General features: G+C 51.2%; 3 protein-coding genes across 3 annotated transcripts; all 3 read right to left on the bottom strand.

The window, feature by feature from the left end:
- Positions 1-384: 384 nt before the first annotated feature.
- Positions 385-7,490, bottom strand: TTC4 (tetratricopeptide repeat domain 4). The gene is made up of 10 exons (XM_082484224.1): positions 7,417-7,490; positions 7,214-7,331; positions 6,926-7,087; positions 6,608-6,685; positions 5,637-5,761; positions 5,255-5,341; positions 4,162-4,376; positions 3,239-3,320; positions 2,046-2,128; positions 385-1,084 (listed from the first exon to the last, which is right to left on the bottom strand). The coding sequence occupies exons 1-10, from the start codon at positions 7,486-7,488 to the stop codon at positions 985-987; spliced, it is 1,122 nt and encodes a 373-aa protein (XP_082340350.1). The 5' UTR covers positions 7,489-7,490; the 3' UTR covers positions 385-984.
- Positions 7,491-9,045: 1,555 nt separating this feature from the next.
- On the bottom strand, positions 9,046-10,452 carry PARS2 (prolyl-tRNA synthetase 2, mitochondrial; the record flags this gene model as incomplete). The annotated part of the gene is made up of 1 exon (XM_082484298.1): positions 9,046-10,452. One exon carries the CDS (start codon positions 10,450-10,452, stop codon positions 9,046-9,048), a length of 1,407 nt encoding a protein of 468 aa, XP_082340424.1.
- Positions 10,453-11,175: 723 nt separating this feature from the next.
- TTC22 (tetratricopeptide repeat domain 22) lies at positions 11,176-14,159 on the bottom strand (the record flags this gene model as incomplete). The annotated part of the gene is made up of 4 exons (XM_082484068.1): positions 11,176-11,463; positions 12,880-12,905; positions 13,330-13,477; positions 14,028-14,159. The coding sequence occupies 4 exons, from the start codon at positions 14,157-14,159 to the stop codon at positions 11,176-11,178; spliced, it is 594 nt and encodes a 197-aa protein (XP_082340194.1).
- Positions 14,160-16,309: the final 2,150 nt, after the last annotated feature.

Raw genomic sequence — 16,309 nt, forward strand, 5'->3', positions numbered from 1 at the left:
ATTTGTGTGTGGTGCAGAAATTTAGGGATAGCGAAATGGAAATGCTTTCTTTAGAGTTGTCTGACTCCAGCTCTGGCATGAGAAATGATCTGAGTAGAAGCGTTTATGGCTGAACAGCTTTTTAATGCCCCATGCACTAAACACGTCTAAAACCGCAGTGTATTTCTGCAATCACAGAGAGACTGCAGAAGAGAAAGAAATGAGAGATTTAGAATTACTCTTAATTAAATGCTGAAGCTAAAACACAAGCACAGAAGACCCTGTACGTTCGCTTTACTAGTTAGTGTAATGGATAAGGTTGTTATGTTTGGGTTTAGAATGACTGACATTCTGTTGTAGCATTTCATGAGGTGAGAAGAATTATTGTCTCATTTATTAGGCAGAAGTCAGTCTACTTAAAATAGACATGTTTATTTCCAGGTTCTATAACACAATCAGTAAGGCAGCGAAAGGGACAGTAAAACACACTGCTCCGAACAAAGAGCTCTGCTTTACCCGGGCCAGCAGCAGAGCCAAGCGGTGAAAAAGCAGCAGCTGCTTAATTCCAGGCAGGAATCTGTCTGCATCCATCCTGCCGCAACAGGCAGGTATCTCCCCAGACTGCTGCTGTTAAACCCCGGCAACTACAGCCCACCTCCAAGGAAATCGGTGATTTTTCACAGGTAAGTAAGTACATTCCCAGCTGCCGTTGCTTCAACTGCAGCCAGTGTTTGGCACTGTTTCAGGTTTATTTCAAAACCACATGCAGCCTATCATAGAAGAGACCTTCTGCAAGCCAGCTGGAATTCTTTTTAAACAAATAATCCCCTCTTGTAAGCCCTTCATTCTCCCGTGCTGCTTTCCTGGAAGTTTCCCTGTGTGCCAAGATTATTTTTCCCCTGAAGTGTGCCGGGTATTTTTGTGTTCAGGCAGAAGTTTGCAGTCTGTAGCTGGGATAACAAACAGCAGACTCTTGCACAGGATTCCTCATTTCATTCTTGCTCGTTATAGTCGATGCACCTTCTTGCCAGAGAAGTATTTCTTAGTGAAAGGAGAACGCTTTACAAATGCCAAAACTGTCGGAGTCCCGGCCTTTACAAAATACCTGCAAAGATTAAAAGGAGTCCTTTGGCTTCCTTGTAGCTGGCCAAGTGTCACGCAAAGCGAGTGACTTCTGCCCAGCTCAATAAAGACCGACGTCCCCAAGGCCAATGACAAGCTTTTTGCTGATTAGCAGAGCCTTTCGTAGCCAGAGCTACACACATCTGAGGAGGAATGTTTTATAAATCAACTCTTCTCCCAACAGCTAATTAAAACAGCTGTTATTCTCCCTCTGGAAGGAGGTTTCTTTTGCAACTGCCCCTACAGCCTGAAATCTGAGGATTTATGCTCGCTGCTGAGTTTTATGGAGTGACAGTTCAGACACAGCCCGCAGCAGCGGACCCAGAGCTCTGCTCCCACTGTGACACACCAAGCCACCGGCGCTGTGCAGCAGGCTTTCTCCGGCTAGCTACAAGACGGTGCAAGTTAACAGCACAGGCTTTACAGTAACTTTTTGGCTTCACAAACAGCAAATTCTTCTCTCTAAATAACTGCACAACACTTTAAAGTCAGTTTCAGAACAGAACTGTGCTGCATGCTGTGTTGGGGGCTGCTCACGCAGCATCATTAACAGTGAGAGCATTGTTAACCTTCAACATGCCCTCTTTATATGCTGCTGCGCTTTTTTTAAAGTAGCACTGTGTAGTTGGGATCTGAAACAACCCTTTTGTGCTGCTGCTTGTGCGTAGCCCAACCTCCCTTACCAACTCCATCCAGTCCTGGAAAGAGTAATTAATTTCTTTTTGGGGGAAAAGGAATAAATATGTGAGTCGCTAAAGCCAGGCACGAAGTCCATGCAGTCCCGCTGCTTTACACCTTCAAGAGTTAGGACTATGAAATCAGAGAAGAGTTAGGACAATTAAAGTCGGAGAGTTAGAACTATTAAATCAGAGAACAAACTGTGCTTAAAGCCCAAAGCTTTTTGCCTTCGTGCTCTCTCTGGACATGAACAGGTACGGCCTCACCTTTGGTGCTGCAGCACTTGTAGCAACGTGTGTTCTGGGTTCAGCTCATACATTTCTGCTCTTTCTTCATCTTCAAAATAGAGCTGAAAAAATTTGGGAGGGTTATTAAGCACTTAAGATACATGAAGGCAAACTACTAAGCTGTCAGAAGTCCAGTAACAGCACACCATATATCTACTAGAGGTTTATCAGACTTCTGTAGCTTGAACCGCCTGTGTCGGATGCAAACTTCAGCAATGTAGAAACCGTTTTCTGTAAATTCCAAGTCTTCCCCATATAAACCAGCTTAGTTTCTTATGGCAGTGGCAGCAGGAAGGCAAAATACACTGACTGTTCCTGTGCTTTACAGAGAAACAATCCAAATCTGTGGGACACTTTTTAACAGGTCAAATGCAGCAATGGTATGAGCTAAACCAAGTAGGTTTAAAGATATTTGAATAAAACAGAGTAGGTTTAATCGAGATTCAAATCCAGCAACCGTGCCTTGGACTGGACACACATACAGAGCTACAATCCCAGGTTTTAAGCTGGTAAAGTACACAGCCACTGTCCTTTTGGACCTGCCTGCTCACTGCACTAAGGGCTGTGCTGTTGCCCGGCACATGTGACACTCAAGTGGAAAATGAAAGAGAAACATCTGTATTCTTCTACGTACAATTTCTGAAAAACTCTCCAAACCTGCCGTAGCCACAACCAACTCACATTTTGCATGCGGTAAAGTCTCAATAGACATATACTGTCTTGATGGGATTAAGCGTTTAAGCACCACCAGTTAGAAATGAAAATTTCTTTTTTTTTTTTAGTATTTTCTCATTTGTATTGAGCAACTTCACATCAATGTGGTTAAAAATCCAGCAGCCTACCAGCTTGATGGCCTAAATCTTAATTATCATAACAAAGATGGGAATCTAAGCAGTAACTATAAAAACTTTGTATCAAATACAGTGTAAGTGGAAGACAAAAGAACTTTTCTTTTCATTAACGAGTTCTGTGTCCACGTCAGCACATCTGGAAAATGTTTGTGTTAATAAATGAATGTGGCTCTCCAAATCCTTATTTCATATCTGTGTACGGTAAACAGGTAACAATGCCATGGCTTTCATACACTCAAAGATGCTCAATCTTACTCCAGAAAAAAAAAAACTACCCACAACACAACAACCCTGAAAGAGAAGGAAAGTCAAACTTCTCACCTCAAGATTGCTGGGAAGGTATTTTCTTTCTAAATCCCAAGGAGGTAACTCAGCAAACATCACCATTAAATGATCAATAAACCTAAAAGCCAAAATACACTTGCTTAGCTTAGATGAAGCGTTCAGCTTCGACAATTTGTTCTAAGAACCATTTTCACTTCCTTTGGTCATAAAAAGGCGTAGTGAACACGACCGTGTAAGAATCACAAGTTTACTAATGTACCTGCACTATAATTTTAAGTCCTAAACTTAGTAGATCTGAGGAATACATATCTCCCCCCCAAAAAAAAAAAAGTTAAAAATTCCAAGTTTGTTTAACATTGCAAGATCACAAATTGTGAAGTTAACATCAAGAAAAGTGGAATTCCCACCTTGTCAGTCCTTTGCTTATAGTCTGAAAGGTCTGTGGCATTTCAGTCAGGCCTGCTGTAAGCCCTAATGGAAACTATGGGGTCACCAGTGGTTACGAGAGGTCCCTTTTGGACGCTTTTTATAATTTTTAAGTTTAATCTTCCTTCCGAGACCCCATATTTGGAGGGCTTCAAAACAGCACCTCAATGGACCTCTAAAATCCATGCATGAGGATGGGTCACTGGTATTACTGGCCACTGGTCTAAGCTTTTGCTGCAAGCCCCTTTAATCACACTGGCTAAACATGACATGTTTCTCTGCGCTATAAATTTAGGCAACGTCGAGATTTTTGGCCCTCATATTTTAAAGCGGCATTCGTAAATCATAGAATAATTCAGGTTGGAAAGGACCTCAGGACACCATCTAGTGCAACCTCCTGCTCAAAAGCAGGGTCAGATATGAGATTAGAAATCTGGAGCTACTTCATTAGCATGGCAGTGTTTCACTTGCTGTCTGTTCTCATCTACTCAAACATCTCCTTTATGCACGAACGCTGCTGACGGTGCATTTACCTGGAGTTCTCATGAAAAGCCGCAATGAAGTCTGTCTGCTCGTGCTCAGGGTACAGAAAGAGGACAGGCCAGTTTAGGTTGCCATCAGCATCTAAGTGCACCTTTGCCCCCGTGGCATTGTCAGAGTGGAACCCATCTAAGGATAACTCAGCCAGGCCATCTGATATTTCCTCTTCTTCATTAGAAGGCTCAAGAACCAGCTTGATATTTCTTTCCTGGAGGTGCAGAAGGAAAAAAAATACAAACCCCAACCAAAACCCAAATAGGTATGGTGGGGAGAATAAGAGCGAAAAAATAGCAGTCAGTAAAAGGACAAATTGTGTCATTTTTATTAGAGAGTCAGCTCTTAAACATGCCATCAAAAGCCTTCCTACAGTATCACACTCGGGTGACTGGTCTTCCCAGCAGAATCCAAAGCCTCAGCCAGACCCCCAGACTCCTCATAAAACAGATGAGGAGAGGTGGGAATCCAGAGAAGCCTGCACACTGAGAGAAGAGCCTGAGAAAATGTGGGGAAAGGGATGCATCTGAAATCCTGTTCTTTGGGATCTAGCAGGTGTAACTTCAGAGTGCAACTATGTGCACCAGCTCCTGAGAACATCTGCTCTTTCAGAGAACTGAAGAAAGTTCACTCTTTCTTTAGAAAGACAACTGCAGAAGAGGAGACCAGAGTTTACGTAACAGCCCAAAATATTTTAACATAGATCAAACAATTGCCGAGGAATGAAAAGATCCGGGATGGATTCTCTCCTCCACCCTACTGTATGGTTATCTTCTATCCTTCTGCTGAAGTAATACCCACCATCAGCAAAGAAAGCAAGGTTGATTGGGCCAGTGTGGTGCTACAGCTCAGCAGCCAGAGTGCTCTCTTGGATGCTTGGTCTACCTCCTAACACTGGGTTTGTATTTTGCATTAGATATCACCTAAAATACAGAAACCTGGGAGCTGCAGCTAGAGTCATGCAGATCAGGAGAATCATGGTTTTAACCCAATTTTTGGGGTCTAGCCCTCAAAAGCCTCCATGCGAGAACAACCTCTTAGAGACAAACAAGAGAGCTCTTAAAACAAAACAAAACCCCATCACTGACCCACCTTTATTGCTGCAAGCAAAATTTCCTTTTGACACTGCTCTTTCTTCTCCATCACCTTTGCTTTCCTTGCATCCCGCTCCTCAGCTCGCTACATGTAAGAAAAGGTTGTACCATGGTCACACACAGCATGTCAATGCTCAGCACCGCTCTACCCTGCCAATGAGTGGAGAAATCAGTTCATATCTCCAGAAGGGTCCCCTCCAGCTCTTTCCCCTACACTTCTCAACAACACACACTACATGGAACCACCACTTGATTCTGTTTGGGGATATTATACTACACAGAATCTTGTACAGAGCACTCTTCAACCAAGGATCCCAAAGTACTTCTTGACACAAAGCAGGCAGCAAGCGTTGTAGATGCTAGACTGCCTTAATATTTACCTTTAATTTGTCAGCTTTAGCTCTCATTTCCACAAGCTTTTTCTCTTTTGAATCTATTCGCAAGCCCTCCTCACACCATGCTATTGCTTCAGAGAAATTCTTTAGCTCCATGTGACAGAGAGCTCCTGGAAGGATTAAGATTTTAGGTTTCTAGTATCAGAATACAGCTACTACACAAAGTGGTGGTTATAAAGACAGCATTAGCCCCAGTGCTTTCAAGAGGCGTATGCAGCAGCACATGCTATTGTCTTGCAGGGTCACATTCAATCGCAGACTTCCAGCAGGTCAGCTGAGAAGAAAATCTAAAAATATTCCAGCAATTCTTGTATCATTTGCTCACCTACTCAGAGAAATCAGCAGAATGATGCTAGAAGTGTCTGTTACAAGCAAAATTTTATCATTCCAATTAACATTTTGGTATTTCTCTCATAAGGAAAAATAAAGTGCCCACTTCCATGGAGTGAGAAAGGCTGGGGAAAAAAAAAAACAAACCAAACCAAACCAAACCAAAGCAAAAAAACCCCAAAACTAGTATCGTGGAAAACAGAAAAAGCTATGCTGTGCTCTACAGAAACAGATCCAATGCCCCTTGGACAGACACAGAACTGAAAAGCAAAGAGCAAAAAAATAGTGTTTTGACTAAAAATCCAAAGCAAAACGCAGAGCTCTGTTTTGGGAAGAAACAGTAATAATAAAACAAGAGAAGAGATCTGGTACATGAACTGCTTTAATTTTCTGAAATGAATGCTGTCCTGAAACAAAGTATGACTGCACACTCAACAATAATTTCAGGTTTAGAAACACTGTTATTTAACACACAGAAACGTGCAGCGAAACAAAACAACATCCACCAACAGTCTGTTCCCGAGCTTGTAACAATAACAGCATAACAAGTAAAACTAACATGTGCAAAGCTGTTTTGAAAGGACGTTCCTTGTGCTTCATGCAGTAACAGGTGCTTTAACTCTTACCTCTTATGATCGCTTTAAGATGGGTGGGCTTTAGCTTTTTTGCTTGGGTGGCATCATTGAGAGCAGAACGGTAGTTACCTATAAAGCAAGCAACACTGCTCAGAACCTTTCATTTATATTTAAAACCCAACCAGATCCGAAGGCGACAAAAGAAGTTATGCGGAGACTCTGCAATTTGCTGTTTCTACAATTGCCGTGAGACAAGTGGAGCAAGAAAAAGCAAACTAAAAGCAAGAACTGAAAGGACAGGAATCCCTCAGACAGGTGACAGCCCCCTTCTCAGCCCTGTCAGAGGAAGAACGGCGCATGTCTCCTTACCCAGGTAAAACTGCGCGGCCCCTCGGTTGGTGTGCAGCACGGCGTTCAGCTCTGGGTCCTCGCATTTCTTTTTCAGTCCCTCGGTGTAGGCGATGACAGCCCTCCTATAGTCCTTCTCCCTGAAGTACTCGTTCCCTTCGTTTTTGTACATCCTGGCCAGCTCTGCAGGGGATGGAGGGGGGGCCACACAGGGCCTGAGGGGGGGTGCAGCTCCCCAGCGCCCCATGGGCAGCCCAAGCCCTCTCCCCCATCCCTGCAGATCCCCCATCCCCATCCCCGGTTGCCCACCTGCGGGGCCCTGCTCCTCGTCGAAGAGGAGGGACTGCAGACAGGCCAGCTCGGGCTGCCGCGACGCGTCGATCTCGGCCGGGCACTGCTTCATGAACATGGGGATGGCCTCCAGCTCCTGCGGGCGGACACACACCGGCCCTCAGTCCGGTCCGGCCCTGCTCGGACCCCCCGCACCCCCACCACCGGCCCCGCCGCCTCACCTCCTCCCAGGTATCGGGGTGGAGAGCGCCCCGGTACCGCGCCGCGCCGCCGCCCGAGCCGGCCTCCGCCATGCTGCCGCTCCGCACCGCCCCCCGCCTCAGGCCCGGCCCCCGCGCCCTCAGGCCCGGCCCCAGCCTCAGCCCAGGTCGCAAGGCCTCAGCCCCTGCCCCGAGCGCTCAGCCCAGGCCCCAGCGCCTCAGGCCCGGCTCCAGCCTCAGCCCCGGCCCCAGCGCCTCAGCCCCGGCGCCGAGCGCTCAGGCCCGACCCCAGCCTCAGCCCAGGTCGCAGGGCCTCAGGCCCGACCCCAGCCTCAGCCCAGGTCGCAGGGCCTCAACCCCGGCCCCAGCGCCCTCAGCCCCGGCCCCGAGTGCTCAGGCCCGACCCCAGCCCAGGCCCCAGTCCCAGCCTCAGCGCCTTCAGCCCCAGCGCCCCCAGGCCCACTTTCAGCAGCAGGTTTAGGCATCTCCCAGGGGGAAGATGGAGCTGATCCTGCCTGTGCCAGGGAGAAGGCGGCCTAGGTGACCTCCTCACGTCCGGGAGCACGCAGGTCTACCACAAAGCCCTACAGGACAACGGCACTGCTGTTGCTTGTGGTGTCTATAGGTGTCAGACCCAGGGGTTGCAGCACGGGGCAAGGTGCCTCTCCCTGTCCAGGGGAGGCTGGTGGGGTGATGGCACCAGTCAGTGCTGCTGGGATGGCAGCAGGCGGTTCCTCATGAGAACCTCGGCAAGGTGAGCACCACACTATAGCGGGCATGTACAGGTGGGGTGTCACCACCCTGCAGGACAGGGTTACTTACAGCCTGTAGACAACAACACAGCCCGGACATTTTTACCCCCAGGTTTTGCAGGTCCTCAGATTTCATGTTTCCTTGTTAATTTTTTTTGCAAAGATTTTCCACCGCTCTGAGGCCGCATGCCCAAAACCACACTGTCACCACCCAAGCCTGGCACATCCATGCATCCCACCAGCTGGACTGACCTGCAGGACCGGGATGTGGATGCCCGGCACCATTCTTCACCTTAATTCCTGCAGATTTGCAGCGCTATGGCATTTTTTAAGGTGAACAAGGCTCTAGAATTCATAATTTTGCTTTAATTAAGGTTAGCAGACTTCACCTTCACGGAACGTGGGTGTCTCCACAGAGAAGACACCAACGGAGGAAAGGCACCTTCCTTTCTCTCCCTCTTAAAATCCCTCATGCTGAGAACTCAGCACCTGAGAAGAGTGAGGGAAAGCTCTCCCATCCCCACTCCTGCAGCCTCAGCTGTTGCCTGCACTCGACAGAGGCCGTCGCCAGCCTGTCTGCCACGGCCAGGCAGCGAGGGGCTGACCCCGCCAGCGCTCCCACAGCTGCAGGAAGCTACACACGCTGGTAAAAGCAGCTCACTGGGGCCAGCAGCCAGAGGGAGAAATGCCCCCAGCTCCACAGGGGAAGGTGGGCTGACCCCAGCTCAGCCCCAGCACCCGGTGCGGTTGCAAGATGCCATGGCCAGCTCTGGTGTGAGCTTGATTCGGCTCTGCTCACTCAGAGCCATTGCCAACAACCTGCACATCCTTGAAAAGGAACCGGTGCTGTTCAGACAAACTTAGTGCAGCAAAGATGAGAAATGCAGAGACGAGGAGTTTAAGGGACTTGCACTTTACTCATCAACTCAGTGACACCTTCCTTGGTGAGGAACAAAACCTCGCCAGCGTTCTGATTCCAAACCTCGAAGACCGGGGGGTCCTCGCAAACCCTCTTCCCCGCTATGACCACGTAGGGATAACCCAGCCTGTTGGCGTCCTTTAGCCTTTTGCCAATGGTCAGCTGTGCCCTGTCATCCAGCACCAAATCACCAGCAAGGTGAGGCAGTGCTTCAGCGAGGTCATCGTACACCCGCTCCAGCAGCGTGGCTCCCTCCTCCTCCTTGCTGCCTCTCTTGGGGGGAATGAAGCAGACCTGGTAGGGCGCGATGAGGCTTGGCCAACGGATGCTGTCCTCCGTAGACAGCACCTCGATGGAGGCCGCCAGGATGCGAGTCACACCCAGGCCATAGCAACCCATTTCTGCCAGCTGGGGTTTGTTCTCAGGGGAGAGGAAGACAGCGTTGGAGATGGAGGAGTACTTGGTCCCCAAATAAAATGTGTGCCCCACTTCGATCCCTCTGGTCCGAGTGAGTTTTTTCCGGCATGTGGGGCAAGATGTTTGTTCCCCATTTAATGTTTCCACATTGGCTGCAAAATGTCCATCAGGGCACAGCATCAGCCTGTCCTCGCCGACATCTGCTGGGAGCTGGAACTCATGGGACACAGTGCCACCAATGTTGCCTGTGGCTGCCCGCACTTTGACAAAGGGAAGGCCCAGCCGGTTGAAGAGGCTGCAGTAGGCGTCACACACCAGGTCGTAGGTCTGCCGAGCCGCCTCTTCAGAGGCGTCAAAAGTGTACATGTCCTTCATGTAAAACTCCCGGCTGCGCAGCAAGCCGAAGCGGGGCTTGGGCTCATCCCGAAACTTCCTGGTCACCTGGTAAAGGCGCAGCGGGAGCTGCTTGTAGGACAGGTTGCTGTGAGCAGCCACCAGCTCCGTCACTGCCTCCTCATGCGTGGGGCCCAGGCAGTAGTCCTTGCCGTGTCGGTCCGCCAGCCGGAAGAGCTCCGTCCCCATCTGCTCCCAGCGGCCGCTGGCACGCCACAGCTCCGCCGAGCTCAGGCTGGGCATATTCAGCTTCTGCCCCCCCGCTGCCTGCATCTCCTCATCTATCACCCTGACGAGCTTCTCCATGGCGCGGACGGTGGGCGGCAAGTAGTAGTAGCAGCCGGGGCTGGAGGGGTGGATCAACCCCCCTTGCAGCATCAGCTTCTGACTCCGGCAGAGGGGCTCTCCGGCCCTGCCCTCCCACCCCGCCTCGCCGCCCGCCTGCAGGTTGAGGGGCTGGAAGAGCTGCGAGAGCAGCAGCCGCCTGACCCTGCCCGGGCCGCCGTGCCGAGGCCCGCTGCTGCGCCGCCGTGCGCCCAACGCCGGGAGCCGCCATCTCCTCAGCAGGCCCGCCATGGCGGCGCCGCCCTCACACCTGCACATCAACATGGCCGCCGGCGCGCGCGCGCGCCCCCCTTCGCAACCCCTCCGCGTGTCGCCCCGCCGCCGCGACCAATGGAGAACCGCAATACCCTATCACGTGGAGGGGAACCTCGCCCGCAGCCGGCCGGAAGTCGGAAGTTGACGGTGCGGGCGGAGGAGGCCTGAACTCTATGGTTCCGCCGGCATGGCGGCGGCGGGGCGCCGGGCGCCATCTGCCGGGGGGAGAGCGCGGCCGGCAGCAGAAGTCAGTTAATGCTCCGCCGCCCTGGGTCTGGGGACATGGCTGAGGGACACACACACTCCCCAGGCTCTCTGCCGCCGGCCCACGGCGGGAGCTGGAGGCTCGGAGGGACCTCAGCAGGCAGCTGGGTGGTGGATGGCCACCGGTCCCAGGGACAGTGGAGCGGGAACGGGGCTGTTACAGGGCTAACGCCACAAGGGATTTGGCTATTGCTTTTTTAATTAACAAGGTTTGAGAAAGCTGTGAAGGTTCAGACAACTTGCAAAAGAGACAGGCACTCTGCAGAGCCTGCTGCCACCCCCACGACTCAGGGGGACAGTGGCTGCTCCTTCAGCCCGCCCTTGGAAAAATCGACCTTCGTCATCCCCAACAGCAGCTTCACCAGCGCTGTCCTCCCCCATGTGACCTTGGCTTTGGCCTGGTCACCTCCGGGGAGCGGTTGCAGCAGACAGCCCTCAGCTCCTGCTCAGGTGCTGCTGGGGGAATTTCTCCTCAACTTTATTAACCCACTGCTCCACCTCCTGCATCACCATTTCCTTCTGCAGCTTCTTCTGGCCAAAAAGCAGAAGCAGTGTCTCCCAGAGGCACTGCAAGCTGTTGGTGAAGCCCGCATCATCCAGTTCGATGGCCCACTTGAAGCACTCGATGGCAAGTGTTTCCTGGCTTTTAAGCCACAGGCATTTGCCCCTGAAGAGCTGCAATTCGGGTATGGTATCGCCCAGGTCAAACTCCATGGCTTTGTCCTGGAGTTTTGTCCACCAGGAACAGTACTTGCATGGTGTCCACGCTCATGCAATAGCAAAAAATACTAAAGGGCTGGGGATGGGCAGGACAAATTGGGGCTGTTAGGATAAAAGAGAGACCAACAGCCACGTCCAAGGATGACATTCCCCATTGGGATCTGGGGAGAGGAGTAACAGAGTGTGGCTGACCTGCTCTCAGCACCATCTCCATAGTCTACATGCAGGGGTGGTTTCCTGCTCCCATCCTTGTGTCTAACGTCTCTGGTGGCTCTTCACTCCCTCAAGCTCTCTGAATTCTCTCCCGGCTAAAGCTGATGTTAACCATAGCAATCCCACCGTTCCCTGTTCCTGCCTTCAGGTCTGCTGCACCTCACCATCTCCCTCGCACCTAACTGGAACAGCCCAACAGGAGGGCCAGGTGGCTGAGGGCCAGGCCCCTCAGTCTTTGCGGTCTAACTTTAGGGCTGAGAGTTAATGAAAACCCAGGGATGCCGCCAGGAGCTCCCTGAGATCTCAGGGTTATGATGTGCCCATCCTCACCTGGCCCATGTCCAGGTTTGTCCTCAGGCACGGACAAATCTTGAGGACCCTTTTGAAGTCATTTTAATTATGCATGAGCTTTCTTCTGTGAGGCACCGGGCCCTGTCCCATCTTGGCATGTTCCAGATCTTGCAGATATGTCTTCATCTGGGTCTGGATACCAGAGGAAACTCATTGGTTTGTTTTAGTAGCCAGTTGCAGGATGGATGATGAAATGATATGAGCACAAACCACTAGCATGCATCAGGTCAGCTCCTTGGCCATGCTGCGCTATACCAGAGAGCCAGGCCAGCTTGCCCAGCACAGGCACCCCAGTCCCCAAAGTGTGACCCCATGGTTAGCAGTACCAGAAAAGGTGGTGCAAGCCCCTGAGATGCTGCTCATCCTGTTGACTTTGGCTGTAAATTTTGTTCCTGGTGATCATGGGGTCCTTGACAGCAACTAGCCCATCTGCGCCCCCTTCCAGGCTCAGACGTGGGGGCAGCATGCCCGAACGTCTTCAGAGGTTGAACCACTTGGCCATAGGAGTGCACCTGAAGAAGGGCTGAGAAATCAAAAGCTTTTTTCTTGTCTCCTATCAGCTTTCACCAGTCCAATCTGGCAGACAGACACCCCTGGCACCCGCTGACCACCTCCACGCTCCACTTTTCAGCCTCCTGCCTCAAGCTCAAAAGAAGTTAAACATCTCTGAAGAGCAGCTGTAAGCACATATTAAAGTACTCCACTAGAGGAGGAGATTTCACTTCACTGAGCCTCATTTTATGAGGAGTTAAATAATCCTGTTTAAATATACGGAAGTAAGAATGAGTCCTTATTTTATTTAAAAATGGGATTTGAAGAAATCGTCATGATTCTTCTATAATGGGAAATACTCACTAATGTGCACTCCTGTTTACAGGAGGCTGGAAACGGGCAAAATCAAGGGATTAAAGGGCACATTTTTTTATGCTCCTGAGTGATTTAGGGCCATTTAAGTCATTAAATAGTCGAGCCAGTTCTGCGAGGTGACTCAGCGTCTTGTAAAACGTTGCCCGGAGGGACCTGGGGAAGTCCCTCAGCATCTCGGTGCCAGAGCCAGGATCTGGCCCAGGTTTCCAGGGCTGCCAGGTAACAGCTTTGCTCCCAGACCAGCCTTCACCGGTTTTGTCAGGCAATTACTTCTCCCTACGTGTTTCTCAGAGTAATTAAATGAGCAATGCAAAATCTGTCTGGGAGAAGCGCCATGGCTGTCTGGGAGGCTGGAGGAGCAGGACGGGTCCCCGCGGGAAGGGGACCTGCCCACCCCTCGGACACCAGTACGCTGCGCTGGCCCTGATGGGGACCTACCCTTGCCAGGGTGCAGTGCGCCTGTCGGTTGAGCTGTGGGTGCCGTATTGCATATCCCTTTGGCCGTCTCCTGCTTGCCCAGGAAGTGGAAGATTTTCGCCAGGCGGTTCGGGATAGGGAGGGGGTTGTCTTTCACCGTTTCTGTCGCCTGTTTGAGCCACAGAAGGGAAGCACGTTTCCGTCAGTGACTTATTGCCTGCTGTGCTGATCAAAGGGACAAAAACATCTTGGATTGATTCTCCGGGGCGGTGTTTTAACCGGGAGGATTTAAGCTATACAAGAGACATGGTCTGTGGGGAAAGCTGATATCTCTTATTAAATCAACAGACAGGACTGAATGCGGGGCTAAGCTTGGGGGTTATGTGCCTGAAAGCATGTCTGTGCTCCTTATTTTTTCCAGCTGTGCTGGGGGAATGTAATAAAGGTACTGCTGTCCCTGCAGCCTTTCACTGAACTGCTCGCCTGCTGCTTTGCCAGGGGCTGATTTATGCCATCGGGGCCGATTTATGCCATCGGGGCCAAACGCATGGCCTGGGAGGGAGGTGCTCTGTACATGGGAGGATGGAGGGTCTCGGCTCCTGTCTGGGGCCTCCCCTCTTCGCCCCGGGGGATTTCCAGGAGGAAAAACACTGAGGACTCGGAGGAGGTGAATGAAGGACCCAAATCAATCCCTGGCACAGCAGCATTGGGTATAGCACCTTGCCAAAGCAATCGAGGGGTATGATCTTGGAGAAACCACAGTCCTGGTTCCCCATCAGGGTGGTGGAAAACATTTCTTTCCTTTCCGACAGGTATGCAGCAGGTATTTCCTTTCCATCCCCAGGTAGCATCAGGGCCAGGGAAGAGAAGTATGGACAGGTGAGAGGCCGAGACATTCAGCGGCCGAACCTCTCTCCTTCCCGCGGAGGATTTGCAGTTTGGACTTGGGGTCTTGGCACAGAGAGGCGGCACATCCCAACCACCCCTGGACATGCTCTTACACAGCTTGTAGGGTGTGCGAGCCCACAGCGCTGGCTCACCTGGCTGACTAACTTTCCCGAGTACTTTCATTCCCTCCAGTGATGTTACTGTAACTGCACAACTGTGGGACAATGTTTTTATGCCCAGTGAAGCGGTAGTTGCAGGCCTTCTCTTAGATTCGCCCCTCGGGAAGTTACTGGGTGACATAAAATTGCCATACATTCCCTGCACCCTGGCAGCTACCCAAGGTGCAGGTGCTCCCGGGTAACCCTCGAGTGCTTTCAGACCTCTCCTCCTGAGCAGACGACACTTTTGAAAATAAACAATACTGATAAAAGTATAGTAATTAAATCAATCAGAAGAATACATATCATCATCTGAGGTGCGGGGCTACCTTGGATGTAGGCACCCACAGCCATCAGTGCTGGACGCGTTACTATCCTCAAACCAGAACAATTACATGATGAGTTATGTGTGTGTAGGGACCAGAGGTGGGTTTTACACAGATGGGTTTGGGGTCCCCATCCTGCTGAAATAATCCAGTTCGCCTACCTCTATAGCGAGCATTGGAAGACTTGATGACTTGTCGGAGCAGCCAGGCAGCAAACCCCCGCTTTCTGCACCAAACAGCAGCCCAGTGCCAGGGAAATGGTTTCCCCAGGCCTGGCTTGCTCTTATCCAAAATGCCATGGGCATTAAAGGGGCTGACGAGCCTCCCCCATGGAGATCAGAGGCATGGGTCTCCATGCCCAGCCCCACCAGCGCTCACAGATGGGAAGTCTAGAGCACAAGTCTCATGAGGAGTGGCTGAGGGAACTGGGGTTGTTCAGCCTGGAGAAAAGGAGGCTGAGGGGAGACCTTATTGCTCTCTGCAACTACCTGAAAGGAGGGTGTAGCGAGGAGGGGGTCCATTTCTTCACCCAAGTAACAAGTGATAGGACAAGAGGAAACAGCCTCAAGTTGCACCAGGGGAGGTTTATATTGGATATTAGGAAAAAAATTTTCACTGAAGGGGTTGTCAAACATTGGCACAGGCTGCCCGGGGAAGTGGTGGAGTCACCATCCCTGGAGGCATTTAAAAGACGGGTAGATGTGGTGCTGAGGGACATGGTTTAGTGGCAGCTTGGCAGCACTGGGTTAACGGCTGGACTTCATGATCTTAAAGGTCTCTTCCAACCATAACAATTCTATGATTCTAAATATGATGCTGCAGAGGACACAAACACCAAAAGCAGCATTTTATTGCCCAAAGTGGGGTCGGCAGGTTGAGTAGTTGCTTTAAGAATATATTTTTTAGCAGCTTAGAGATAATATGTCCCTTTTAAAGCCTGGTGAATGGTTGGATCAAGCCCTGGATATGTTGCTTTAGCCCCACTGGGAACCTCCATTGCAACCAGGGTCGCTGCCTTGACCCTGCTGTCTGCCAGCCTTGTCTGCTCCCAGAAGGGGTGTTCCCTGGGGAACCAGGATGCTGGGTGCCATGGTGACAGCTGCCATGGCAAGGACCACCACCATCCCTGCAACCCTCAGGGACCAGAGCTGCCAGAATGGGGCTGCAGGTGCTCCCCAGGGCACATGGGCAGCCGGGTGGGACACCAGCCAGGCTTGCCTGGGTGCGTGGGGAGAGCTTGACTTACTGGTGTAGCTCTCCTCACCTCCCACATTGCCTGTGTCTGCTGGGAAACCAGCTTCTTGCACGGGGACTTCTTGCACATGACGGCTGGGAGCACCCCAGGGTGGAAGTGGGGGACATGGGCTGCTCATGCCAGAGCTCGCTGATGCCTTCCTGGTGCTCAGCAGACACAGAGCACAGAGGATTGGGGTGTGGAGCAGCAGATCCCCATGTCCAGATCCCCTAATCACACCTCGACACCTGGCTGCGGGGCCACGGCTGGCCGAGTACGGGCTCAGCCTCGTGCTCCAGTCCCGGCGCTGCTGACGGCAGTGCTCCGGCTCTGCATTGCAGGGAAAACCATCAGCCTCTGTCTGGGCCAGAGCAGAGAAGGGCTGTCAGCTGCCC

This window comes from Vanellus vanellus (genome assembly GCF_965231255.1).
Source record: "Vanellus vanellus genome assembly, chromosome: 5".
NCBI classification, from domain to species: Eukaryota; Metazoa; Chordata; class Aves; order Charadriiformes; family Charadriidae; genus Vanellus; species Vanellus vanellus.

Bases quoted from the DNA above. Each gene is read 5' to 3' on its own strand.
- TTC4 (XM_082484224.1), bottom strand. From the start codon at position 7,488: ATGGCGGAGGCCGGCTCGGGCGGCGGCGCGGCGCGGTACCGGGGCGCT. The intron at 7,332-7,416 runs GTGAGGCGGCGG...GTCCGCCCGCAG, and splicing joins ACCCCGATACCTGGGAGGAG to GAGCTGGAGGCCATCCCCAT. The intron at 2,129-3,238 runs GTGAGAAGTTTG...AAATTTTTTCAG, and splicing joins ACCTTCCCAGCAATCTTGAG to CTCTATTTTGAAGATGAAGA.